Raw genomic sequence first — 27839 nt, 5'->3', positions numbered from 1 at the left:
TTTGTATGAAAATGATTGTATATCGTTGTGAGCATTGTTAATAATTTTTGAATCAAAGTTGAAGAATGTACAGTGTAACATATTAATTGCGAACTTATATATTTTCCGGGTATTACCTACCCGTTAAAGATTTCACAATTAATACTTTGTACAAAAGAATTTTTATTACCGTCTTTATGAAAATATATGTATGTATATTTTCTTCAGATGTAACACAGATTTAATGAGTTAATATCATATTAAGCTCATTTAATTTTCGGCTTGACTTAGAAATGATTAATCTCTAAAACATTAAAGATTACATCATCTTTGGGAGTATTTCGCTAATGTAATCAATACTTCATTATTTATTCTTATTCCTCGGTGAAGGATGTTGATGCTCGTGGAATTTTTTATTTTTTTTTTAACCTTACAAGGCACGGATGATGTTTTCTGGAATGTTTTGAGTACATCAGAAATGAAAATGTAAAATTAACTATGTAATTGAATAATACACTTGGTTTATTATGAAATGGAATTCATTAAGTTGAAACAGAGATTGTAGTTAACAATGATTAAGTTGTTAAGGAAGGATGTACATCATTGCATATTAGTAATATGAACTAACCGAGTAGTACCTACCAGTTAAGATTCACGCGTAATAGCTTAGTACGAAAAGATTTATTTTGATTTCAAATTTCATATATATTAAATATACATAAAATTTCTTCAGGGAAAATGAGTTAATACTTCATCGGTTATTATTGCTGGTATTTCTTGGTAACTACGATGCGTATGACGTTGATGTTCAAGGTACATATTGTGATGTTGAGGCTTGTGGTGCGGATGTTGTTGGTGGTGGTAATGGTACTGTTGGTGTTGTTGTCGGTGGTACTGTTGATGCTGGTGATTCTGCTGGTGCTTGTAACCTTTGCACCATATTCTCCAAAGCCACTACCCGAGCGCGAAGCTCGTTGACTTCTTCTACTACACCGGGATCATTGGCGGTTCGGACGAGCGGATGAATAAGATCCAGAATTTGAGAGAGTATATGATCATGACGAGATATTCTGGAGATGAGAGAGAAAATGGTATTACGAACAGGTTCGCCGGTAAGTGCTTCAGGTTCTTCGCCAAGAGGGCAATGTGGTGGATGGAATGGATCACCTTCTTCTTGTCTCCAATAATTAAGTAGACTACGAACCCATCCCCAATTCATCCAGAATAGATGATGGCTAATTGGTTGATCCATTCCGGTTACACTGTCTTCGGAATTAAGGTGAATATCCATATCTGAATAACTGTCGGAGTTTAAGGAATTTGAACTAGATACGGGATTCATCTTACACGATTAGATAAAGGATTTTTGGTATGAAATGATTTTTGGGTATCGAATGATATTCTAATTACATAGAATACCAATATATAGTACAAGGGATCCCGCAAATTACGGAGAAATTTTCGAAAGCTGTCAGGTAAAGTTGACAGTAACAGATATGCTAAGATATGAAATTTGGTCTATACACTATCTATGCAATCAATGCAATAAGACGCGTTTAGACTTAAGATGATAGACAGGTAATTTCCGATAAGAAATGATAAGCAAAACTTTTGACATGCAGACACAGTCGAAGTCCAGACTTACTAATGTATCCTAACAATTATCAGTTAGACACACTCATGCAAGACCTGGTTCACTAGGACCAACACTCTGATACCAACTGTGACGATCGCTCCAAATCCATATGGACGAACACGTCATTCATCGATTTCATTGCGAGGTATTTGACCTCTATATGATACGTTTTGTAAACATTGCATTCTTTTGAAAAGGCACACCATAAATGAATATTTAAATCAAAGGTTTTCGATATCTGATGATTTCTACATATAGACAATCACCATAAATAATAGTTTACAACAGTACTTCTGTTGACAATGCAGTTAAAATAAGATACATGGTGATGATTTGGTGAATGCAACGTTTCCTTGAAAAATATGCCATGTAAGACTCCATGCACATAGCTTGTCTAACATATAAGCAAACAGCGGAAGACTTCTAGGGAACCTGAGAATAAATATGCTAACAAGTGTCAACACAAAGGTTGGTGAGTTCATAGTTTTAATGTTTCGTATAATCTGTATATAAAGGTGGATCACAAGATTTCAGTTGTTTCACCTGAAACGTTTATCAAAAGATTCTACAAGATTGAGCACACTGGAAACTAAGCTTTAACGTCTATAATAAGTACCCATGTTTTAACATACATGCAACCAACATGTACAATACACGCAAACCAACGTGTACTAAACTCAAATAGCATACGTCTGTTTTATAGTTCAGGCTAGGGTTTCTATACCTGGAACAGACGGGGATGTCAAGCCCTATGGATCCATATACAACTACTCGCGCCCACCAGTTCTTATAACTGGCAGTTACTAGTTACCAAAGCTAAGGGATTTTCGGTTCAAACTCAGTGTAGAATTAAGTATGTACTTGTATCCATTGCATTTAAAATAAAGTGCATGTATTCTCAGCCCAAAAATATAGATTGCAAAAGCAATTAAAAAGAGAGCATATGAAACTCACCTTAGCAGCACATAAAGTTGTTCACCAAAATGTGATCGAAACTCGGAATACCCAAATAACCGTAGATCTCAACCTAGAGAACATATGTTGGTCAATAAATGTTTAACAAGCTAGGTATGGTCATAGTGTATCACAATCCTAATGCTCGAGATCGACATACAAAAGTTATCCAAAGTCGTTTCGAAAGGTCAATTTTGACAATAGTTCAACAAAACGAGACGTACCTTATATAAGGATTTATTTACTCGGTTGGTAATATTCAAAAATTCAATTTATCAATCTTACCAACAAGTTGTTTAAATATTAATTGCAGATTCAAAAGCAATTCTAATTAACGTCAATTATAATTCAGTTGACCATATCTTTTGTTTCGTTCATCGAAATTACGCGATTTCTAAATGAAAAGTTATTGATTTTTCGCCAGCTTTCCAAAAACATGTATATCATATACCCTTTTACCAATAATATATGTATTTAATTCGTGATTCATTATAAACTGTTTAACGATGAAATTTAGCATACAAGCCTGTATAAATATATATACTCGAGCACTAGACATGGATACACAATTAATTTATAAAATATAAAATATAAATGCTTACGTATTATTATTGTGATTCAATATTTCAGAAAAGTACGTAGACGTAACGGAGATGATAAACATTAGGTTTGACTTGTGAATATTACCCACGAATATTACCCCTAACCTCCATAGCTATAACCCATAGTTTCCTTAGCTTTATCCCGCTCGAAAAACTTGTTTTGAAGTGACACGCTCATGACCTCGTCGTAGTATTTTATGTATAATATTAATTAATAATAATACTACTAATAGTATTAAAATTAATTATAATATTAATTAATTAATAATAATAATAATAATAATAATAATAATAATAATAATAATATATAAATATATATTGCAGAGGGAGATAGATGGATTGGTGTGTGTGTGTCTCGAAGCAAAACGAATTCAATTTATAAACTTTTCCTGAAATCTGACCCCATGCGATCGCATGGGTTTTATGCCTATTTTCCATGCGATCGCATGGCCTCAAAATCCAGCTCACATTTTTTTGTATTTTTGTTTGTCGACATAATTATTAATAATATATATAATATATTTAATTTATATAATTAATTATATATTATATTAAATTCACATGCATAGTTAACTTGTAATTTTTGTTCCGATAAGTCGTACGTTGTTACGCGACTTATGTCCCGGTTCCGGTTTTTCGAGTGTCCCTTCGTACGCTGAGAAAACTTGTAATTTACATTCTGGGACACGTACCTTTGTCAAAATATAGCCTTAAATTATCCCTAAATTATACCACCCAAAGTATATCTTAAACTTTCGAGTATTTTGGTCATTTACTTCTATAAATCATTGTCTCGTTATTTATTAATATAATAGTATTTATCAAAAGTTTCATAACCAAGTTAATATCTATTCTCAATATTTATAAACACGTTTTAAAATACGTATCGCAAGTTATTCATATAATTAATTCTTATCAGTTAATATTCCTTATTATTGTATGTGTCCAAATTACGTTATTTAAACAAATAATTCACCATTTATTCCGAATACCGTTAAAAATGAATGATTTCTCAAATCAACGTGGACCTCTCAACTGAGACACGTAATAATATCATAATTCTTAAGAGACTCAGTAAATATCTTTTACTAGAATCATTTGGCATAATCTTTTAACTCTGTAGTTAAATATATCAATCAGATAATCAAACCAATAAGTTTAATGCACAGTATCATATCCTCAACACTTTGTTATATTTTCAAGTTATAGTATATGTATCTATATATAATTGTTCGCGTTTCGTTGAGAACAATCGAAGGTTAATTGAACAGTTCAAAATTTTGAGATTTAACTTCATAGACTTTGTTTATCGTGTTGGAAACGTTAATTATACAAAATTCAGTTTAAATTTGGCCAGAATTTTCTGGGTCATCACAAATATGATCCTTTTCCAACTATAAACCCGTTATTTATAGTTATTCGGAAGGATCTAGAACCTAATTATGAAACAATCTAGGGTTAGGGTTTTATTATAAATATGACCCTAACCTCCTTCATTAAACATATAACGTTTTCTGTACTACTGGAACTTGCGATTGCATCCAGAAAACATTCTTACGGTAACAGGTATGTTCTATGAACATAAACCCTATGTAACCACCTTTAGTGGCCATTGTTGCGGCAACTGCCATCAATGGTGGACGTAGCTTTGATCACCCTTTCGTAGATCATCACCTCAATAAGGGTTATTCACGGTAAAACGGACCGGAGATCAAAGCTATAAACGTTCTTAAACACTCCCTCATGCACTCAACATTCTCATTCTGTTTAGTTTCAGAAGGAGAAGTCGATGTTTCTTCACTTTTGTGAGAGTCATGACGAGAAAAAGAAGACTCCTTTTGTCGAAGTTGGAGTTTTTTTTTAACGGCGATTTTTTGGCATCAGTAGATCATTTATTTCAACGACCCTCATCATTTGCACGTAACACAAACGTTCGGGCGGAAAACCCGAACCCGATCGACGGTACCCGGGGAACACATCCATTCGGGCAGTGGTCCGGGTAGAGGTCCGTGAACGAATCCGGTAAAACCTTATAGGTCGAAGTTGGAGTTTAGTGAGTTCTTTTTGCGTATCTGAAAGTTGTTACTTATCTCTTATGATTTTTGTATGGATCTATGAAACTGCATCAACAATCATGTGTAACAAGTATTACTATATCCACCTAATGTAAAGAAATATTTGTTTCATATATTTCTTATTTTGTATTTTATATGCATAATACACAGTTTTTGTTGCAATTGCATACAAGAAATTTACTGACTTCAGTCAAAGCCTTCCCTATCACATCAGTTAAAAAAACATGCAGCAACCTATCTCACTTTCAAGTGTCATACACAAACCGTAAACATATTCATGTAACACACGGGCATTGCAACTAGTATATATATTTTTATAACTATAGTTAAAGTTAATAGTTAATAGTTAATAGTTAATAATAGTTAAAGTTAATACAGTACTTATTTAATAGTTCAAAGTTATTATTTCGTATTATCATATGTTAATCACATAAATTTTACGGAGTAAGAAATAGGGTTTTTAAGGGTACCTGACCTGGACTCTAATTTTTCTCTAGAACCCTCTTCTTTGATATACGCTCAGCTGTACGATTACAGAACAACTTCAAAGCAAAACAGCTACTCTGCACTTTGTTTGCTCTAACCATGGCGACCGTTATGCAGAAAATCAAAGATATCGAAGATGAGGTACCATCATCATCTATCTTATATATATATTTTTTGTATCTATTAACATACGTAGAAGCGTAACCCTCATGGGCCACATATGCAGTAGTTTTCGAACCCTAGAATCATGACTACACCTCGAAAAATTCAAAACTAATTCTACTAATCGAGTTTTTGTTTCATCGATTCTATAACTGTCAATCGGTGTGATCTAATTGGCTGTTAAGCACAAATTTGTTATCTGCCCTAGTGCAAGCTCAATTGAAATAATTAATTCTCTGTGGTGATGGTTTTGTGTTACTTATTATTATATAAAATACGTACGCAAATTTGTAATTAAGTACTAAAAGGCTTAATCTCTATAAATTTGAGAAAGTGTTATGGAGTATATTTTTACAGTGTCCTGAGCTGAATTCAGCTGTAACTTGAAATGAATTTGATCATTTTTAAGAGTTTATATTTAAATAAACATTTGATGGATTATTGGAGTAATCATTCATATTGGTTAGTAGAAAATGAAGCTCCTTTACCAAACAGGTATAATTTGATTCATCTGTTGGTGTTAAGGATAATTACTGGTGAAAAATGAGGCTCTCATGCCTCATGAGCATGAATGTGTTCTCTTGTTATAGAGTTATTATAGATGTAAAAAGAACTGCTACGGATATGTAACTGTTGGCTGCAAGCAGAATGTCTATATATGCTTTTTTTAGAATTTATATGGTACAATTATGAATTCAAGCAAGTTTTTTGTTATATTCAAACTGTTAATGTGAATTTGTTCTCTATCTTTTGTCCTTTTAGATGGCAAAGACCCAAAAGAATAAAGCAACTGCGCATCACTTGGGATTGCTGAAGGTAATATAAGTTCATTGTGTTAAGTAGGCTGCTTTGGGACAATATTTGGTTTTAATTTAGTAAAACTAAAATAGTTATAAATTTTTTTGTAAAATCAGGCTAAGCTTGCGAAATTGCGAAGGGAACTTCTCACACCTACAACAAAGGGAGGTGGTGGTGCTGGAGAAGGTTTTGATGTTACAAAAAGTGGAGATGCAAGGGTTGGTCTTGTTGGTTTCCCATCTGTTGGGAAATCGACACTTTTAAATAAGTTAACCGGCACTTTTTCGGAGGTACATATTATTTTTCTATAATCTCGTTTAGTGTGGTGTGTCGTTATAGCCATTTTATATTTTATAATATTCTTCAATATCCGAGATAATCTTATCTATTGTTGGCTGACTTCTCACCTATGTGAAAGCAAAGTAAATTGTATTTATTATACGGAGTATATCTTTATTGTTGTGTGTTGTATACGCTAAATTTTAAAAACTGGATATACGGTCAAAAATCTTGAACAGGGACACAATGATAGTAGTAAAATGATTGCCTTTCACTTAGAACAGGGAAATTCTTTTACATTGAGAGTAAAATGGAAGTTGCTATCCCAAACAATTTTTTGCAACTTAGTTATTTTTTAACGTACGACCTTTTAATTTATGTTGTTTCCAGGTTGCGTCATATGAGTTTACCACTCTCACATGCATTCCAGGTGTTATTACATATCGAGGAGCTAAGATTCAGGTACTACTCCTTTACTTTACTTTTCTTTATTTTTGGTTTGTTTCAAAAAGGTGGTATGATGTGTTCTAACATTAACCTTAGATGACCTTGGGTATTTATAAAGTATTTTATACTAGCCTTTGTCTTATACTGAAAGCTCTTGTTAATGGGATTTTGTAAAGTATACATTGTCTAATACTGTCCTAATTGACATATCATCTTTAAATCCGGTATATATATGGTGTGCATTTGGCTTATATAGTTTTAGGTATTTATTTTTTTTCTCTCTTTTGTTGGCAGCTGTTGGATCTTCCTGGTATTATTGAGGGTGCTAAGGATGGAAAGGGTAGAGGAAGACAGGTAAGCTTTACATATGTGTTCTTCACTATTGCATTTTTTTTGCTGAATTTATGTTTAGATTCTTTCACCCTTTTTGGGAAATTAGTGATGAAATTGCTTTACATAACTAGCTCATATCTATTAACTAAAGTGGAATTGTGTCTCATATCTGTTTTCTTGAATGGTGCTTTATGATCAATTCTTGCCACTTGTACACATATTTTATTTTAATTTTTGTTATATGATAAACCTTGAACCCTGGTGGCCGTGCTAGAACGATTATATATTTTTTCTGCATGTTTTGGACTATCATCATACAGTGTTGGTAATCCGTAATCTTTAAGATATTTTTTTTTTGAAAGGCAAGTTGTTGGCATCGAATACTCTCATTTGCCACGCACGCACGCGCTTTCGGGCAGGAAACCTGACCGCATTACAGGGATCCGAACCTTATACCATCCCGAGGGGCAGGCGGGTCCTGAATACGGGTCGGTAAAACCTTCCCCGGGGCAATTCGGCTTTCAGGAAATAAATCCTACGAATATTTTTAAGGGGAGGGACTCGAACTTGAGAACTCCCCACCCTCATCTCAATGCACAAGTGCAAAGGAGTGAACCACTGGACCACAAGGGTGGGTTCGGATATTTTCTATTTGTAATCATTATTATCAGTCTATTCATTTAAGAAGGATTGTTCTTGCTATCTAGGTTATCAGTACTGCTAGGACATGCAACTGTATCTTGATTGTGTTGGATGCAATAAAGCCTATAACCCACAAACGTCTGATTGAAAAAGAGCTCGAAGGGTTTGGCATTAGGTAAGTTTATAATGTACTAATGTCTTCTTCGGATAATTATATCTCCCCTAATGTCTTCATAAGATCGATAAAAAGTCTACTTGTGACAAATGTTTTGGCATTTATCTTGCTTCAATATTTAAGAAATCACGTATGTGCTATATTAACATGATTATACATCTATAACCATATTCTCTATCAAGCTTGTTATACATTTTTATATGATTATCATATGATTACAGGTTAAATAAGGAGCCTCCAAATCTGACATTCAGAAAAAAAGAGAAGGGTGGGATTAATTTTACGTCAACAGTTGCTAATACGCATCTTGACCTTGATACGGTGAAGGCAATATGCAGCGAATATAAAATACATAATGCTGATGTCACTCTTAGGTTTGATGCGACAGCTGATGATCTCATAGATGTCATTGAAGGGAGTAGGATATATACACCTTGTATCTATGTTGTCAACAAAATAGATCAGATTACACTCGAAGAATTGGAGATATTGGATAAGCTTCCTCACTACTGTCCTGTTAGGTATTTAAATATATAATACATGTTATCACACTGTGAATTTCATGATATGTGAATCACATCAAAACACAAATTAAAAGTAGTTGTTTTTACTTAATGGTAGATATATGTAGATATTTTTATTACATAATATATCTATATCTATATATCGTTACAGTGCTCACTTGGAATGGAACCTTGATGGTCTGCTGGAGATGATATGGGAGTATCTCAATTTGACCCGCATTTACACAAAACCCAAAGGGATGAATCCCGACTATGAAGACCCTGTAATTCTTTCGTCCAAAAGAAAAACTGTTGAGGATTTCTGCTTCCGTATCCACAAGGACATGCTAAAGCAATTTAAGTAGTAAGTGACCTCTTCTTAACTTGTCCTGAGATTTAAGCTTTTAAATTTTGAAATAATTTTCATAATCCAAGATATTAATGCATGTTAGTAGTACGAAGTCTTAGTTATACATTTACTTTCAGAATGCTCAGAATTTTTCCCTATCTTATTCAATATTTATTTGAGGTAAAATTAATGTGTATTCTAAATTAATGATCGTATGTCGATTGATTGAATTCTGGTTTGCATGTTTTGTTAATAGTTGAAACTGTCCCAAGAAAAATTGCAAAACAACACCACCACCACCAACAGAGCCCAATCCCTCATGTGTGGGGTATGGGGGAGGTGAGACGTAGACAATCCTTCCTCTACCCTAGATTAAAGAGGTCATTTCTGACCCCGAGTGAAACACTCCAAGAGTAGAGAAAGTCCTCCCTCTCTATATCCCTCTCTATATTCCACGGATGGAGAGATTGCTTCCAAAAGGACCTCCGGCCAAAAAAATAAAATAAAATAAAATAAATAAATAATTAAGTAAATAAAAAGAGACGCCATGAAAATGGTAGGATCAAATTCTTTATATATCATTGATTATATGTCATGTCAAATTCTTTATATATTAATTGGGACAGGTGGAGTAGTACCCCAATAGGTGCTATCTTCTGCTATTTAATCCGTTTCTTTAGGTTATATCATTGATTTTATTTTTCATGCAGTGCACTGGTCTGGGGTTCAAGTGCAAAACACAAGCCACAAAGGGTTGGCAAAGTAAGTCGTGCTTGTGTGTAAATTTTTTGAAGAATGTGTCATTTTACATGTTTGTAATGATTTACAAATTCTTATATTATAAAATTATTCCAAATGGCAGGAACATGAACTTGAAGATGAAGATGTTGTGCAGATTATTAAGAAGATATGAATCTTAAAAGTGCCTAATCTCATGCTTCATTTTTGTGAGTGTACTATCAAACCGCCCTTTGAGTTGGGCAAGTAGAATGTTAGGCTTTGTGCAATGCCTCGGGTGGTGTCCTTAGCTTAGTTGTGGTAACGGATGCTGATGTGTTTTTAAAATATTAGGACAAATTAAGCAAAACATAATGTTTGGGGTCATTCTTATATTTCAGTTTATGGCTCTTCTATTTTCCTTCTTTATACTATGTGAACCTGTTTTCTCAAGTAATATTTGGGGTGTCGTTACGAATATACAACTTGAACTTGGTTATGTGATGCTGTTTTTTGTGAATTGCCTGTTTTGAGATGTGTTGAGATGACATCTCCTGTATATTTTGGTTCATTTTTGGAACTTAAACATCTGCTGCAATAAATGGAACAGTTGCCTTGTATCCGCCTGCTCAAAACGGGTCTAGTCAGGACTGGTACGATAACCAACTTGGTCTCCCAGTGTAAAGTTTGATCGTCTGGGCGATCAAAGCTGATCAATTGGGACCTGGCTACATGCCTATACTTTGTGCGACCGTCTCTTGTTATTTACTTTTTTATCATGAAGCTTTAAGCTTGTAAAAAATAGTCTCTCGGGCTAACGGAACTGAAATGAACTGGTTCGTATCTTAAAACTGAAAACTTCAAATCAGAAAACATTGAAACGTGTATAGGGTTTGGACTCTGGTTTGGGTCCAGACCATTAATAACTTCATGCCACATCAGTTGGTTTTGGTTCCATTTTTTTATGATTTGGCCGGTTAATGTGCTTGCAGTATTTGCTTGCTAATGTGACCTTTTCCCACTAGTGACATTGACAGTAACTGTAAATGTATGTGGGAATATTTTGGTCCGTGTCATCTCAAAGTTGGTTATTTACCGGATATATAAATAAATTATGTCATTTCGTAAGTCATAAAAGTATATAGTTTGTTCATTATTTGATTGTGATAGTCTTACTTAGCTAACTTTTTACCTAACCCCTAGGGTTTGGTCAAAAATTCATTGTTCTCTAAGCTCGTAGTGCTGCTTTGTGGCTTATGTTAAAATCAATATTTTGGAATACTTTTATGTGTTGTGTATAGTGTTATAATATATAAATATATATATATAAATGGATAGTCAATTATTGATACACAAAAGTAATATTATTGTATTACCTAAACTTGTGATATTTTTGCTATAAATAGCCATGAATGCAAGCATTAAACTTGCACCATTTTCTCACACTTACAAAGTGTTTCTTTCTTTCTCTCCATTATCATCTTTATTCTTACACTTCATTATTAGTATTCTTAATCAAGAATCAAATCACTAAAGGTAGTTATAAGCCTACTGAATTATAACATCAAGAATCAAACCACTAAAGGTAGTTATAAGCCTACTGAATTATAACACGTTATCAGCACGATAATCTTAATACTAATTATGGTTGGCTCTGCCACCTAAATGATATATGGTCGGTTATACCACCTGAATAATATATGATCGACACTGTCGTCTAATTATCATTTATGTTACTAACATTTATATTTCAATTATCTAACATTTATATGGCCGACACTGTCGCCTAATTATCATTTATGTTACTAACATTTATATTTCTATTATCTAACATTTATATGGCCGACACTGTCGCCTAATTATCATTTATGTTTACTAATATTTATATTTATGTTATATAACATTTATTAATGATTACTTACATATGGTCGACACTGTCACCTACTTATCATTTATGTTATATTAAATTTATGTTTAATGTTTATATACTTATGAATATAAAGTGACTATAATTTATCATGTTGTTTGTTTTAATAGAAAATGTCGAATCTGGAAAAGCTTAAATTTACTCCTTTAGAATCAACTGGAAACAACTACATGCCATGGGTTATAAAAGTAAAAATGCATCTTAAATCAATGGGCATTCTTGAAACCATAAATGAAAACAACAATTGTTCTGAAAAAGAACAAGCAACGGCATGTTGCTTTATTCATCAACATATTGATGAATGCTTACAAAATAATTATGTGACTGTAGAAGATCCCCATGTTTTATGGGAAGGTCTCAAAAGCAGATTCAATAATCAAAGAGAAATTTTACTTCCAGCTGCTATGGAACAATGGAGAACATTAAGGTTCCAAGACTTTAAGAAAGTAAATGAATATAGCTCAGCTCTGTATAATACATGTTCACAACTTAAATTCTGTGGACATGAAATAAGTGATGCGGACATGATGGAGAAAACTTTCTCCACAATGAATGCTGCAAACATCACAGTGCAAAGAAATTTGAGAATGCTAAAGTTCAAAACATATCCTGAACTTAATTCATATCTCTTAGTTGCAGAGCAAAATGATGAGCTATTAATGAAAAATCAGCAATCCCGTCCTACTGGTACACTTGCAATCCCTGAAGCAAATACTGCAAATAATTATAAACAGGGACAAGGACGCGGGCAAGGTCGTGGTTATAATAACCATCACCATCATCATGCCAAAAGCCATAACTATGGTAGAAACCATCCTTATGGTAATGGTAATGGGCGAGGACGTGGTCGTGGTCGTGGCCGTGGTGGTCAAAGAAATAATAATCCACGAAAATATAAATATCAACCACAAAACAAGCCCACTAAACAAGATGTTGAAGAAAATTCTTCTAAAAATTCTGAAGAATCTTGCTACAGATGTGGTAGAATGGGCCACTGGGCTAATACTTGCCGAACATCTAAACATCTTGTTAAGATGTATCAGGATTCGCTGAAAGATAAAGAAAAGGAAGTAAACTTTGTGGATAACGTCGATCCAACAGTCACTGAGAAACCATCTGATTTATATGAAGATTTCTTGAATGTTTAAGTTGTGTGTCTTTCGAAAAATAAACGATTTAATATCGTCTGTCTTTGTCATTATGTTTGCTAAATGTTTCAGTACTATCTATTTGCATGTAAAATATTGTGTAATATTAATGTACTCACTATTTATTTCTTATATATGAAGTTCAATATGAATTTTGCTGGAATACAACATCAATCAAGTGGTGGAGATCTCTGTATAGCAGACAGTGGAACTACACATACTATACTTAAATCCGAGAAATATTTTATTGATCTAAAACCAACGAAAGGAACTATACATACAATATCAGGACCTGCTAACTTGATAAAAGGGATAGGAAAGGCAAATTTCATACTACCAAATGGTACAAAATTTTTAATAAATGATGCCTTATTTTCTCCCAAGTCAAGCAGAAATTTATTGAGTTTCTCCGACATATACCTTAACGGGTATGATTATCAGTCAGTGACAACAAAAAATGAGAAATATTTAAGTATCACTGACAAGAGTCATGTGGTTGAAAAACTGCCAAGACTTAGTTCTGGATTACATTATACACATATAAATGTACCAGAAATACATATGGTAGTTAACGAAAAATATATTGATCCTGGTGTATTCAGTTTATGGCATAACAGATTAGGCCATCCAGGATCAACAATGATGAAAAGGATTATTGAATGTACTCATGGACATCCACTAAAGGATAGAAAAATCCATCATGATACAATGGTTCCATGTACATCTTGCTCTCTTGGAAAATTGATAACTAGACCCTCACCACTTAAGGTTGAGAAAGAATCACCAATGTTTCTTGAAAGAATTCAAGGTGATATATGTGGACCAATTCATCCACCATGTGGACCATTTAGATATTTCATGGTTCTAATAGACGCATCTAGCAGATGGTCTCATGTTTGTCTGTTATCAAGCCGTAATGTGGCATTTGCAAAATTTCTTGCCCAAATTATTAAATTGAGAGCTCATTTTCCTGATTACACCATTAAAAGGGTGAGACTTGATAATGCTGGTGAATTTACATCTCAAGCATTTAATGACTATTGCATGTCTATAGGAATTGTTGTTGAACATTCTGTTGCTCATGTGCATACACAAAATGGTTTAGCCGAGTCATTGATTAAACGTTTACAGTTAATTGCTAGACCATTGATAATGAGAACAAAACTCCCTGTATCTATATGGGGTCATGCAATTTTACATGCTGCTGCATTGATTCGCATCAGACCAAGTGCAAGTCATAAATATTCCCCCTACAACTTGCTTTTGGTCAAGAGCCAAATATTTCCCATCTTAGAACATTTGGTTGTGCAGTGTATGTTCCAATTGCGACACCACAACGTACAAAAATGGGTCCTCAAAGGAGGTTGGGAATATATGTTGGATATGAAACATCTTCAATATTAAGTTATATTGAACCTATGACAGGTGACGTTTTTACAGCACGTTTTGCTGATTGTCATTTTAATGAAACATTGTTCCCTAGATTAGGGGGAGAAATGAAAAATAAAGAAAATGATGTTTCATGGTGTGAACCTCAATTAAAGTATCTTGATCCTCGCACAAAAGAATGCGAGACAGAAGTTCAAAAGATAATGCATATACAAGAACTTGCAAATCAATTGCCTGATGCATTTACAGATACAAAAACGGTGACAAAATCATATATACCAGCAGTAAATACTCCAGCTCGAATTGAAATTCCAAAAGCTGGCAATAACGTCACTCATGAATCTTTGCCACGTCAGAAACGTGGAAGACCAATTGGTTCAAAGGATAAAAATCCTCGAAAAAGAAAATCAGCTGATAATGAAGTAAAAGAAAGTGTTCAAGAAGAACCACAAATCAGTACTCCTACTGCAGAGGAGATTGATGATGTCAATACAGAAATTGCAATCAATTATGCATATTCAAAAATATTATGGAACCGAAATGAAATGAAAAATCTTGATGAGAAATTTTCATTTAATGTTGCATATGACATCATGAATAATGATGATGATCCAGAACCAACATCTATGGTTGAATGTCAAAATAGACATGATTGGGCTCAATGGAAAGAAGCAATACGAGCTGAATTAGAATCACTCAATAAAAGAAAAGTTTTCGGATCCATCATTCTCACTCCTAAAGATGTGAAACCTGTAGGATACAGATGGATTTTTGTCCGAAAAAGAAATGAGAAAAATGAAGTTACAAGGTATAAAGCTAGACTTGTAGCTCAAGGTTTTTCTCAAAGACCGGAAATTGATTATGAAGAAACTTATTCCCCTGTTATGGATGCAATTACTTTTAGGTACTTAATCAGCCTGGCAGTTTCTAAAAATTTAGAAATGCATCTCATGGATGTTGTGACTGCTTACCTATATGGATCACTTGATAGTGATATATATATGAAGATACCTGAAGGATTTAAGGTACCAGAAGCATCAAATGCAAAACCCAAAGAAATGTATTCGATTAAATTACAAAGATCTTTATATGGGTTAAAACAATCGGGACGTATGTGGTATAACCGATTAAGTGATTACTTGATAAGCAAAGGGTATACAAATAACCTTACTTGCCCTTGTGTTTTCATTAAGAAAACAACATCCGGATATGTGATCATAGCTGTTTATGTTGATGATCTTAACATCATAGGTACAAATAAAGAGATCTATGAAGCCATTCAACTTCTAAAGAAAGAATTTGAAATGAAAGATCTCGGAAAAACCAAGTATTGCCTTGGTTTACAAATTGAGCATATGCCTAATGGTTTACTTGTACATCAAACAACATATACTGAAAAGATTTTGAAACGTTTCAATATGGACCAGGCAAAACCATTTAGTACTCCTATGGTTGTTAGATCACTCAATGTTGAAACTGATCCATTTCGTCCATGTGAAGATCATGAAGATATTCTTGGACCAGAAGTACCATATCTTAGTGCAATTGGAGCTCTTATGTATCTTACAAATTGTACAAGACCTGACATTTCTTTTGCAGTTAATTTGTTGGCAAGGTTCAGCTCTGCTCCTACCAAAAGACACTGGAATGGGATCAAACACATATTTCGATACCTTCGAGGAACTACTGATTTAGGATTATTTTATTCTAACGAATCAAAACAAGATTTGGTTGGTTATGCTGATGCAGGTTATTTATCCGATCCACATAAAGCTAAATCTCAAACTGGATATGTATTCCTAAATGGAGGTACTGCAATATCATGGCGTTCTCAAAAACAAACACTTGTTGCTACATCATCAAATCATGCCGAAGTGATTGCATTACATGAAGCTACTCGGGAATGTTTTTGGTTGAGATCAATGACACAAATCATTACTGATTCTTGTGGACTAGAACGCGATAAAAGTCCAACAATTATCTATGAAGATAATGCAGCTTGCATAGCACAGATGAAAGAAGGGTATATCAAAAGTGACCGAACCAAACACATACCTCCTAGATTCTTCTCATACACTCAAAATCTCATTAAGGACAACGAGATTGAAATGAGATATGTTCAATCCAGCAAAAACTCTGCTGATCTTTTCACGAAAGCACTTCCAACTGCTATTTTCAGAACACACGTTCATAACATTGGCATGAGACATGTTCAAAAGATGTAACAACCGAAGCGATGTCTACTTGAGGGGGAGTCAACTCCATGCTGCACTCTTTTTCCCTTAGCTAAAGTTTTTCCCACTGGGTTTTCTTTAGCAAGGTTTTTAACGAGGCAGTAACTTACAGTTGATCTTCAACAAACAAAATTGCTATCCAAGGGGGAGTGTTATAATATATAAATATATATATATAAATGGATAGTCAATTATTGATATACAAAAGTAATATTATTGTATTACCTAAACTTGTGATATTTTTGCTATAAATAGCCATGAATGCAAGCATTAAACTTGCACCATTTTCTCACACTTACAAAGTGTTTCTTTCTTTCTCTCCATTATCATCTTTATTCTTACACTTCATTATTAGTATTCTTAATCAAGAATCAAATCACTAAAGGTAGTTATAAGCCTACTGAATTATAACATCAAGAATCAAACCACTAAAGGTAGTTATAAGCCTACTGAATTATAATATATAGCACATTTTAACTTATTAACAAATGACGATAATACATGTGTTAGTACCCATACAAGTACGCTGAAGTTCAAAGTGTTCAAAAAGATGTACCAACAATCTTAATAATGTTGTACTTTTTTCCGTAGTTCTAAGCCAGAATTTACACCGATCAAGAAAGTGATGGTCACTAGAGTAACATAGTGGCAAGGACGATTTTAGGGGACCAATGTTGATGGATACGATGACTTGTGATTGCAGTACACAGATTATAAATTACGTATAGATATCCTCCGAGGAAAATCATTTTTCCCTAATATATGTAGTCTAATTAAGGATATTCCGTAATTATTTACAATTTTTTCAGCGGTCGTCTCATATAGCAGCAGTGATGTTTGAACTTGAGATCATTACGAGTATATTAGGACATTAATGACCAAGTGGTTGTTTACTTTTATTTTGTATTTTGTGTTATTTTCATATACCTCTGTTTGGTAAGGGGTCTCTTCTATTTCTTTCACAAACAAATTATTTTTCAAATTAAGTAAAAAATTAATTGAGAAAAAATACCTTGTGACAGTTTTATTTATTGAATTAAGAGTTGTATAGTAACAGATAATTAAGTAAAAAGTAAACAGAAATGAACTCAAACTTTAAAAGTTTATGAAGATACTTTGTTTTCCAGATAAAGATTTTTATAAATTCAAAAAGAAATATACTAGTACGAAATGACAGGTCTAATACAATTTCCTAATATAGTTATTTTTAATTGAAATTTACATATTTCTATAAATAAAAACAAGTATTTTATTGCCTTTGGTAGCAAAGCAACCTTCCCTACTTTTTTAATATAAATTCACCAATGTGACATTGGCTCGGTGTCTTAACCGCGTTAACTCAGTGGCAACATCGTAAATTCACTGAAGAGTGTAATAAAGTACCTAATACCTAATATATATAAATATATAAATTTATTTATAATCACTAAATATAAAATTCACAAAAAGAAGATGATGGCGAAGATATATTCGTGTTGATTGTAATTTGGAGCACACTAGACCACACGAAATCTCTCCAACTGCGGTGCTCCTGTCGCTGTACGTTTCTCTTCACTCTCTCTCACACACTTGCACCTAAACACGCACATCTTATTTCTTAATTCTGTATTTATAACTCTATAATTCATAATTCAGTGTTTTTAATTATATGTAATTTTAGTTTAACTCTGTATAAACGAACATCGAAGTGTAATTGAAGATCCGATTGCATGGAAAACGCTAAGGACGAGGTACAGAATTTGTTTAATGTCTATCTGCTGTTTTATACTTATTGATTACGGATTGGAGTAATTTTGATTTTGAAAATGATGATTAGTTATGATATAGTTTACTTTTTTGAGAGGATGATGCTATTGAGTTAGGTTAATTAGGGTTTCTGCTTGATGTTTATGTGAATTTTGAATTAGAACTGTTATGATTTAGGTGACATAATTGTGTTTTACCGTGCTGAGGTTAACCACCACTAATAGTATACATGGAAGAAATTTTTACAGTCTAGTTAAAATTTTGAAGTTAAATTATTAGCGATTTGTTCGAAATAAATGAATTGTTCACAGTTTGTAGCTTCTTCCTTTTTATTTTATTTATTTTATTTATCTCATTTAGAAAGGGGATTTCTGGAGTTAGTGGTGGTCATGATTGCTTGATTTGCGTTTATAATTTGACTTTTTCCATGCAAATTAACATTTATTGTTAGTGTTTGATTAATGGCTTCTTTTTCAAAGTTTGAATTTCCCAGCTGTACATGTTTGATTAACTTTAATTATACTATCATATGGTGATAGAAGATAGATAGATACATAATACATATATCTTGATATATATATATGCTTAGCATTTTTAAATGGCATCATGCCTACAGCTGCTAGAAATTTAATTGCTCCCATAGTTTTTGATTACTTGGCTTCATAATTCCATGGGCTCTTATATCCATTAAACAAATTTCATGTTATTAATACTGGACCACATAAGAAACTCAAAACAGATAAATTTTCCTTCTCAATTCCTTACAAAGTTAATGATCACTAGCTACAGTGAAACATGGGCAACTATTCGATCGATTTTAATGGAAATGGAATTAGCCTCTTTTGGAGAACACGAGCTGTGGACAAAAAAATCGCATCCAGGATTAATAAAACACGTGTAGTTCTTATACATAGGGATTATCATTTTGTGAAGGCATCATTATTAATGATTTCTTTGAGATTAGAACGCCTTTACTTTAGTAAACTATAAGAGAACCTTTCTAATTTCTCTATACCTTCCTGGTCCAACTATCAATCTGCTTTAGTTAGTTTGTTTAATTAACAACAAGGAGTTGGCGTAGTGGTGGTGTCCTGACTTTCAGGGGTTCGACTCCCACTTGCTGCAAAATTTCCTTGTTGTTACCCGCCAATTCCATGGGCTTTGGAGGTTGCGGACGTCTTGCGTTCGAACCTACCCGAGAGGATTTTACCACACGTGATGCCTGTATGAATCCTTCGTTAGGGGCTTCCTCCCGAGGGGCGGTAGAACTGTAATAGTTCGACCAAGAAAATGATCGGGTGAGTGGGTTCCGACATCGCGTTCGGCCCCCTTCAATGACTCCTAAACGACATTAAAAAAAAAATAAGCAACTTGTTTAGTCAGTAGATTTTAATATCACTAGGAATTTTTATATTTGAACTTATCTTTCTCATTTTTCTATATTTTGAATGGTGTGACTGCAGAAAAATGCACCGTGGTTATCGGTGCCACAATTTGGGGACTGGGACCAGAAGGGACCATTGCCAGATTACTCTATGGATTTCTCAAAGATCCGAGAGATGAGGAAACAAAACAAGAGAGAATTATCGAGAACTAGCATTGGTAATGAAGAAGACCTTGTTGCATCCAACAAAGCCAAACTCAATAAAGCACAGCCAAGCGTTCCGCTTCAACCTTACAGCCAGGACCATGAGTCCCCTAATGTAAGAAACTTCTTATGAACTAAATTGATTATATGATTATTACGTTTTCAAGTCATAGAATAATTTGTTTTGAGTGTTAGAATGGATCTGAATTATATACGAAATAATCATATATGGTTAATCAGTTGAGAAGTAGTTTATGCAAACTTGTTATTCTAAAACACAATACCAAACACTCCTGTAGTATTTATTTCTTCTACCTGTCTTCATGAATGGTTTGCAATCAGAATAATAAATGTTACTCGTGAAACTGACATTGTAATACATCTGTGCTTATACACATATATTTGGATTCCCATCATTCTTGTATTAATTCATATGTTGATTTTCTTGAATTTGGGTGCAGAATAAGAGAAGCTTATTAAGTTACTTCAATTGCTGTGTTAAAGCGTGATGGATCATGGAACAGAACTTGTAGCTGTTTTTCTTTGTCAATTTTCTCAGGATGTGTTGTGCTGTTTGTTTACATTTCTTTGTTATTACATGACGATTAACGTTTTTGTCCTTCAACTTTTGCATGACTGCATCGTACTGTTAATAATTTTTTTTGGGCGAAAAAACTAAAAGTCGTTTTCTAAAGGAAAACGCCCTCAACAAAGATTACAAAAGAAACACGGGAACGGAAACTCGCTCAAGAAGCAATCATTCAAGACAAAAGCTATCTATAAACGAGTCTCCGCTAACAACCTGAAAAAACCTTAAAACAAACTAAACAATACTATATCAATCCAACATGATAGTACCAGGAGCCAAACCAAGTGATCTAAGTAGAAATTAATAAAAAGAAAAAATAAACGAAGGATCACGAGACAAACACAAGTTCTCAACCTCTAGGTCCCGCCCTATGTAACTTACCATTAACCGTCTCTTTCAAAGTGTTCTTCCCGTACCGATTCTCTATCTTGTAAGATAACACTTTGGCGGATCCATCACCCGGTACACTCTCCCCGGCCAAACGTGTCATCATGTCATCAAAAGCCGCAAAAGCCTCCACGGACATATTTCCTATCCCATTTGCCGATGAACCGCCGTCTCTTCTATCATGAGAACCCATAAACAAGTTTTGAATCGCGCCCCCTAATCCAAGTCATTGATGTGATCTTTAATCTTATAAGTGTCGGAAGTGGAATCCTCGTCCGCTTTCTTTCTTGACCTCGGAATGGCTTCACCAAGTAAACATCTTGAAACGTCTTTATTCAAGACGTACCACGATTTACAAAAACCTTCACACGAGGGGACCTCGCAATCGCAATAACTTCTTCCACTAAGACCAATTAAAATCAGTAATGGGCTTTCTTCGTTCGATTCTAAGTTACGTTTAGCCAACAATTCTTTTTTCTTATCCTCCTTCGCCTTCTTCAATTGGGCCAATCTAACCGCTAATGTAATGTTATCATCATTTGGCACGGAAACACCTTTAGACACGGCAATGGGGTCATCTATGTTATCGCCACATTCATTAACCACCTGTTTAGAACCCACATTAACTCTTAGACCCATTTTCTTCTTTTTAGCATTAAAATTAATCTCTTCACCACATCCAGGGGATTCAATCGTGTTGATACAAGAAAAAATCGAAACAGAATCACCCACAACGTCATCCAAAGTGCCAAGTTTAATGACTGAAGGTGGGATCTCCGGCTTGCTCGTAATCAACAGCGGGCGCACCATCCAATTTAAATAAAGATGATTTCTTCAAACCAATATGGACGTCCTCATATTGGGAATCATATAACGTCTCATGTGTCTTATTTTTCGAAGTGTCTTCAACACAATGAAAACCAGCATCAACCAATGGGCCACTAGAAACCACAAAACGATTGGTAGAAACCAACAAATTATGATCGAACGAGCTAAAAATAAAACGACTCACATTAGACGCGTCAGAAACTTCGGAGACCCAAACTTTACTTCTACAACAAACCGAGTCCTCCACGTCGGCCAAAACTAAGTCGTGTACGTGCTTAACACTTGTCGTTTTAATGAACGCGTAAAACGAACCCACACTTTCTAATAATTAGTATCCAAAATTGTATACTGTATTATTGTAGTATAAACAACAATTGCATTAATCAGAGTATTAATGCTCGTGTTAGCAAGCACCACTACAACATTAAAATCAAATTTCACAAAAGTGAAGTATTGGGAAGTAAGATGTAGACGATTTTAAACCTTGAAGTCGCCAACAAATCCAACAAATCACTGTTAACTCGATTAGTTTACTCGTGTTGACAAGCACCCCTTGATTAAAAAAAGGATTTATTATGCTTCAAATTATTAACTACGAACTCTTCAAAATAAAAGTACAATAAAATTTTGCTTCAAATTAATTCTTAAGTTAGGGTTATGTATAGAAAAACTCTTAGAAAAACAAAACCAAAATGCGTAAAAAGACTTAAAAAAAAGTGTCATTTATAACATTTCCGTAATACTACGTATTTGCTTATGAGATATGGATTTTTTTTATGTATTTGTTTTCTTGAGTTGTTTGTTTGGATATCTACTAGTGCTTTATAGAATTCATTGCTTCTTAAAAAAACAAATTGTGAAACAAGAAACTAAAAAATTGGTTACATTTTCATATACATAGTTTACTCCCATAGATTGGTATTGAATACTGCATATTTTACTTTCGAAAAACCATTATTATTATTATTACTATATAAGGATTTAGAGCTTCCCTATTCGTCGGGTTACTTTTCACGATTTTTTTTTTTTTGTTTTTTTTTTTTTTTTTTACGTTAGCCACTTCTTATATATTAGTTTCAACTCATTATTATAGTGTAATCCAAGCGTTCAACTCATTTTTTTCATTTGTGTAAACTAAGTTTATTATTCTTCCTTAAACAATCTTTTTTGTTTACCGTTTCCCTAAAAGTCGTTTGGTACTTTTTGAGTTACATATTGTTTTCAACCCATTATTATAGTGTAACCCAAAGTTTCAACTCATTTTTTTCCTTTTTGTAAACCAAATTTTTTATTCATCTATAGACAATCTTTTTTGTTTACTACGTAGTATTTTTTTTTTTAAAAGTCGTCTGGTACTTTTTGAAAGATTCTATGTTAGCCGTTGAGTTAAGTAAATGTTAAAGATAGAAAAAGAAAAGTGTTAAACTATCTTTGTTTTTTTTATTATTGTCATTAAAATATATGTTGTATCAATATAATTTGTTTTGTTCAAAAATGATCATCGCCGCAAAGCTCGAAGCTCGGTTACCTGATCATCTTGTTGTATACATGGCTAGCTTCAAATAACCAGGTTAATAACGATATGGTAGTAGTTGGGACGGTTTATGCAACTTGGGGTGAGCATTAGTACCCAAATTACCGATACCGTATTCGTACCGTACCGGTACTGTACCGAACCGGTACCGTACCATTACAATCGGTACGGTTTTCGGTACTTAAATACTCAAAGTTTTTAAATGCGGTACTTTCGGTATGGTACCGGTATTACCAGGTTTATTACTGGTACCGAAATTGTAGGAGTTTTTTGGGCCATATTTGTTGCTTATGTATCCACCAGTTTAGGGAGTAATAAATAGATTATGTATCAAGTTTGTATTTTGTTATTTTCATTAAAAAGTTGAATATGAGATATTTTTGATAGGTCAGTGAAGACCACTGAACACCCAAGTATCAACCATTTTCACTACTTATAGATTTATGTCGAAATAATATGTGCTACTAGTTGTATGAGAATTCTAAATACTGGTGACACGTTTAATCTTGTGGGCGTTTTATGAAATTTAAATGAGAACCTATAGCATAGTGCTCCAACATGTAAATATCTAATACTTCGTAACATGAAAAATACGTTCTATTATATTATACTATACCTACGTTATTCTTTTAAGGCCACGTATAATTGCCTTTGAAGAACAGTAACATCGTCACTATTTGCTTTACAAGATATGTACGTATGCATTTTCATAATACCAAACTCAGGAATATATTCAGTTTTGTGTATATACTTATTATATAATTAAGTGTATGATTTATGTGTTGAATTTGACTTGGTTTAAAAATATTTTTAAGTCAGTACAAAATACTATTTTATTCAATTCTGTCCCCGAATGATCCCAAACTGATATCCAAAATAATACGAAGTAGATTGTAATTGTAATTGCAATGGACAAATAAAATATGCAGAATACTCCATAGTCGGTAAAATTCTGATACTGATTTACAACGTCCTAAACAATACAAAGTATTTAAAAACAAAACATCAGTTGCTTGATACTTCATGATTTGTTCGACGTAAGAACAGGAAACAAACTTAAATAGCAAGGAGAAATTACTGACAGAGACCGATTTTCGTTTATAGACGTACGGACTGCCTGTATTGAAAATTCATCCAACGGTTCCCGCAGTTCACACTTATCGAACAACACGTAATCGACTATCGCTGGTCCCACAATTCGCTAACCCTACAGCCGAACTTTTTAGGCGGGATAAAGGTGTTCAGCGATACGGCCAGATGCATAAATTGGACCAGCAGGCAGTAGTTTTGGATTCTTGATTTTCGTACTAATTTTAATTTACCCTCTTTGTTTATAATTACTAAAATGATAATCAAATCTAACACGAAAATCAACAATTAAAAATCCTGCCGCCGGTACCCCGGTCGAATATATGCATCCGACGATACCGCTAAACACCTTTATCTCGCCCAACAATAGGGTAGCGAATTGTAGAACCAGTGATAGTTGATTACACGTATTGTTCAATCAGTGTATACCGCCGGAACCGCTAATGAATTTCCAATACCGGGAAACCGTACATCTATAAACGAAAATTCCATCTGACATGGTCTCTATTTTCTCACGTAAATAGACAATCCGTATATACAGATCATTAACACACAGATTAAACTCGAATTAAAAAACTTAAAAGATAATTAGAGATTTGGTGAAATATATTTAGAAAAATAATATTGTAAGGAGTGAATTCTCTCAGACAAATGCCTCGAATAGTCCTCATATTTGATTGAATGGATTTCTCAGACTCGTCATCTATTTGAAATCATCACCGAGAATAAAACCCACAGATAAACTTTGTATAAACCCGCAAATTAACTTTGTAAAATTTGATTTTGATAATAATCAATTTTAAAAACAAAATTAATTAATATAAATTTAAGTAGGTCGCTGTAAACGTCTCAAGAAGCAAGCCGTAGATTTTTATCATCACATTAAATCAAAATATAAAACATGAATAATGAGCTTGATTTTCAAAAAATAAATTAACAAAAAATTGAACTGAAACCCCGTTGATTTAAAAAATTTAACTAAAAAAGAAAGAACTGAGTGATTAATTGGTGATCTCAGACATCCAAGGAAGGATAAAGCAGCATAAACTCTCAAGCCTGGCGAAGGCGAAAGTTCTTAGGCGACCACTGCGAATGTCTCTGAGAAACAAGTCTTAGATTCATCATCATCGATTCTTAACCAATTAAAATCACTCACTTAAAATTAATTAAATCAAATACATAATACACATAATAATCTTACGATGCAATAAGACAGAGGTTTGTTTGATGTTGGTGTTGATGTTGATGATTAGGGTTTACTTGATGTGATTTATATAGTAGAGATGAGAAGAGGGTTTTGGAATTAGGGTTTCTGAATGTTGACGGCGGCTTACCTAAATTCTTCCTTTCTTTCACGCTGCGACCCCCGTTACTTTTTTTCCTTTTAAAACGAGTATATATTTATTGATTTAGAGTACTTATTACTACCTCCGTCTCATTCCAATAGGCTAGTATTTCATTTTGGGTTGTCCCATTCTGATAGTCAACTTCCATAAATAGAAAGGAAAGATGATATTTCATTGGTGGATTTGGAGAGAAAAGATATTTCATTGGTGGAGAAATGAAGTTAGTGGGATTTCCTAAAACTGCGTGTTTTTTGTCTGTGGACTATTGAAATGAGACGGAGGTAGTACAAAATATATTTATTTATATTTAATCGAAAAATAAAATATAAAATCAAATACTCCGTATTAAGGTATACCGATTGATGCGTTCGTGCGATATACATCTTTTACCCTCTAAATTTATATTTGATTTAAACACTACAATCAAGCACGTACAACTAACGAGCACTTAGAACCCGATTATTGTAGCACTTTAATGTAAGTATTCTTATCAAGTTCGTCCCAAGAGACATGGTGTAAGTCGGATATTTGAAACTATCAATCGTCCTAGGGTTTGTTTGATTGGGGGTTTCGATTGATATCAACTAACAACTAAAACTTGCATAATTAAACAAACCTAAATTTATCAATTAAACTAGTGACAAGAAACAAGTAGTGAAGTATTAAGACTTGAAACAAATTAACTAAGACGTGTTCAGTTATCTAATCCTCTCTATGCTTGGTTTGCCCCGTTTTGCCTATATTGCTATCTCATTAGTTGTTGAACTATTAAATGTTTAGCATCACTACTAAACCTCAAATCAAATGATACTCCACAAATTCACATAAGCTTTATATCTTAAGATCGAGTTAAGCATGATTTGGTCATCGAGATTGAGCTTAGGTTAAAATCACTTAAAACCTCCAACTATCAAAATCACTTAAGATAATCGGCATTACTATGTTGACTAGAGGCCAATTGAAAACCAACCTAGATCAAGAACACAATCACTTGCAATTCCTAAACTAGTTGTCTAGATCACCTAAGGTGTTGAAGCACATATTGATTCACTTCTCAAATCACTACGAGAGCTACACAATATATGTAATCAAAGTGAAGCCTAAAACAAACTCGTAGTAATGGATCTTTAGCCAACTCAGCAACACATTGTAGAGACCCGTCCTAATCCACCTGGACGAAGTCTCCAACATTTGGTCCCATTGCGAGGTACTGACTGAAAGGACCCGTTCATATACATTATAAACGATTCACAATAGTTGATTACATTGCGAGGTATTTGACCTCTATATGATACATTTTACAAACATTGCATTCGTTTTTAAAAGACAAACTTTCTTTACATCGAAAATTGACAGGCATGCATACCATTTCATAATATCCACTATCCAACTATAAATTGATTTAATAATAATCTTTGATGAACTCAATGACTCGAATGCAACGTTCTTCGAAATATGCTATGAAAGACTCCAAGTCATATCTTTAAAATGAGCAAATGCACAGCGGAAGATTTTTTTAACACCTGAGAATAAACATGCTTTAAAGTGTCAACCAAAAGGTTGGTGAGTTCATTAGTTTATCATAATCATTTATTTTCATCATTTTAATAGACCACAAGAATTTCATTTCCAGTTCTCATAAATATACGTCCCATGCATAGAGACAAAAATAATCATTCATATGGTGAACACCTGGTAACCGACATTAACTAGATACATATAAGAATATCCCCTATCATTCCGGGATCCTCCTTCGGACATGATATAAATTTCGAAGTACTAAAGCATCCGGTACTTTGGATGGGGTTTGTTAGGCCCAATAGATCTATCTTTAGGATTCGCGTCAATTAGGGTGTCTGTTCCCTAATTCTTAGATTACCAGACTTTAATAAAAAGG

At 33.6% G+C, this 27839-nt stretch overlaps 2 protein-coding genes and 2 non-coding genes across 4 annotated transcripts; 2 read left to right on the top strand and 2 right to left on the bottom strand.

Moving 5' to 3' along the window:
* Nucleotides 1-5774: 5774 nt before the first annotated feature.
* On the top strand, nt 5775-10333 carry LOC139900321 (developmentally-regulated G-protein 3). Its single transcript, XM_071883105.1, has 10 exons — nt 5775-5873; nt 6657-6710; nt 6809-6982; nt 7362-7433; nt 7713-7772; nt 8459-8568; nt 8790-9089; nt 9244-9435; nt 10131-10182; nt 10283-10333. The coding sequence occupies exons 1-10, from the start codon at nt 5832-5834 to the stop codon at nt 10331-10333; spliced, it is 1107 nt and encodes a 368-aa protein (XP_071739206.1). The 5' UTR covers nt 5775-5831.
* Nucleotides 10334-18265: 7932 nt separating this feature from the next.
* LOC139896709 (uncharacterized) lies at nt 18266-20825 on the top strand. The gene is made up of 4 exons (XM_071879349.1): nt 18266-18374; nt 18496-18565; nt 20045-20284; nt 20631-20825. Exons 2-4 carry the CDS (start codon nt 18545-18547, stop codon nt 20676-20678), a joined length of 309 nt encoding a protein of 102 aa, XP_071735450.1. The 5' UTR covers nt 18266-18374; nt 18496-18544; the 3' UTR covers nt 20679-20825.
* Nucleotides 20826-25234: 4409 nt separating this feature from the next.
* LOC139903677 (small nucleolar RNA SNOR75) lies at nt 25235-25321 on the bottom strand. The gene has a single exon (XR_011778483.1). It is a non-coding gene; the product is annotated as a small nucleolar RNA SNOR75 (small nucleolar RNA).
* A 285-nt stretch (nt 25322-25606) lies between these two features.
* Nucleotides 25607-25729, bottom strand: LOC139903708 (small nucleolar RNA SNORD14). The gene has a single exon (XR_011778508.1). It is a non-coding gene; the product is annotated as a small nucleolar RNA SNORD14 (small nucleolar RNA).
* Between the last annotated feature and the right edge of the window lie 2110 nt (nt 25730-27839).

Source organism: Rutidosis leptorrhynchoides, chromosome 3 (genome assembly GCF_046630445.1).
Source record: "Rutidosis leptorrhynchoides isolate AG116_Rl617_1_P2 chromosome 3, CSIRO_AGI_Rlap_v1, whole genome shotgun sequence".
Lineage (NCBI taxonomy): Eukaryota > Viridiplantae > Streptophyta > Magnoliopsida > Asterales > Asteraceae > Rutidosis > Rutidosis leptorrhynchoides.
The sequence above is the reverse complement of the archived record's forward strand: the minus strand, read 5'-3'. Positions and strand labels throughout refer to the sequence as shown.

Bases quoted from the DNA above. Each gene is read 5' to 3' on its own strand.
- LOC139900321 (XM_071883105.1), top strand. From the start codon at position 5,832: ATGGCGACCGTTATGCAGAAAATCAAAGATATCGAAGATGAG. The intron at 5,874-6,656 runs GTACCATCATCA...TTGTCCTTTTAG, and splicing joins TCAAAGATATCGAAGATGAG to ATGGCAAAGACCCAAAAGAA. The intron at 7,434-7,712 runs GTACTACTCCTT...TTTTGTTGGCAG, and splicing joins ATCGAGGAGCTAAGATTCAG to CTGTTGGATCTTCCTGGTAT.
- LOC139896709 (XM_071879349.1), top strand. From the start codon at position 18,545: ATGGAAAACGCTAAGGACGAG. The intron at 18,566-20,044 runs GTACAGAATTTG...GTGTGACTGCAG, and splicing joins TGGAAAACGCTAAGGACGAG to AAAAATGCACCGTGGTTATC. The intron at 20,285-20,630 runs GTAAGAAACTTC...ATTTGGGTGCAG, and splicing joins AGGACCATGAGTCCCCTAAT to AATAAGAGAAGCTTATTAAG.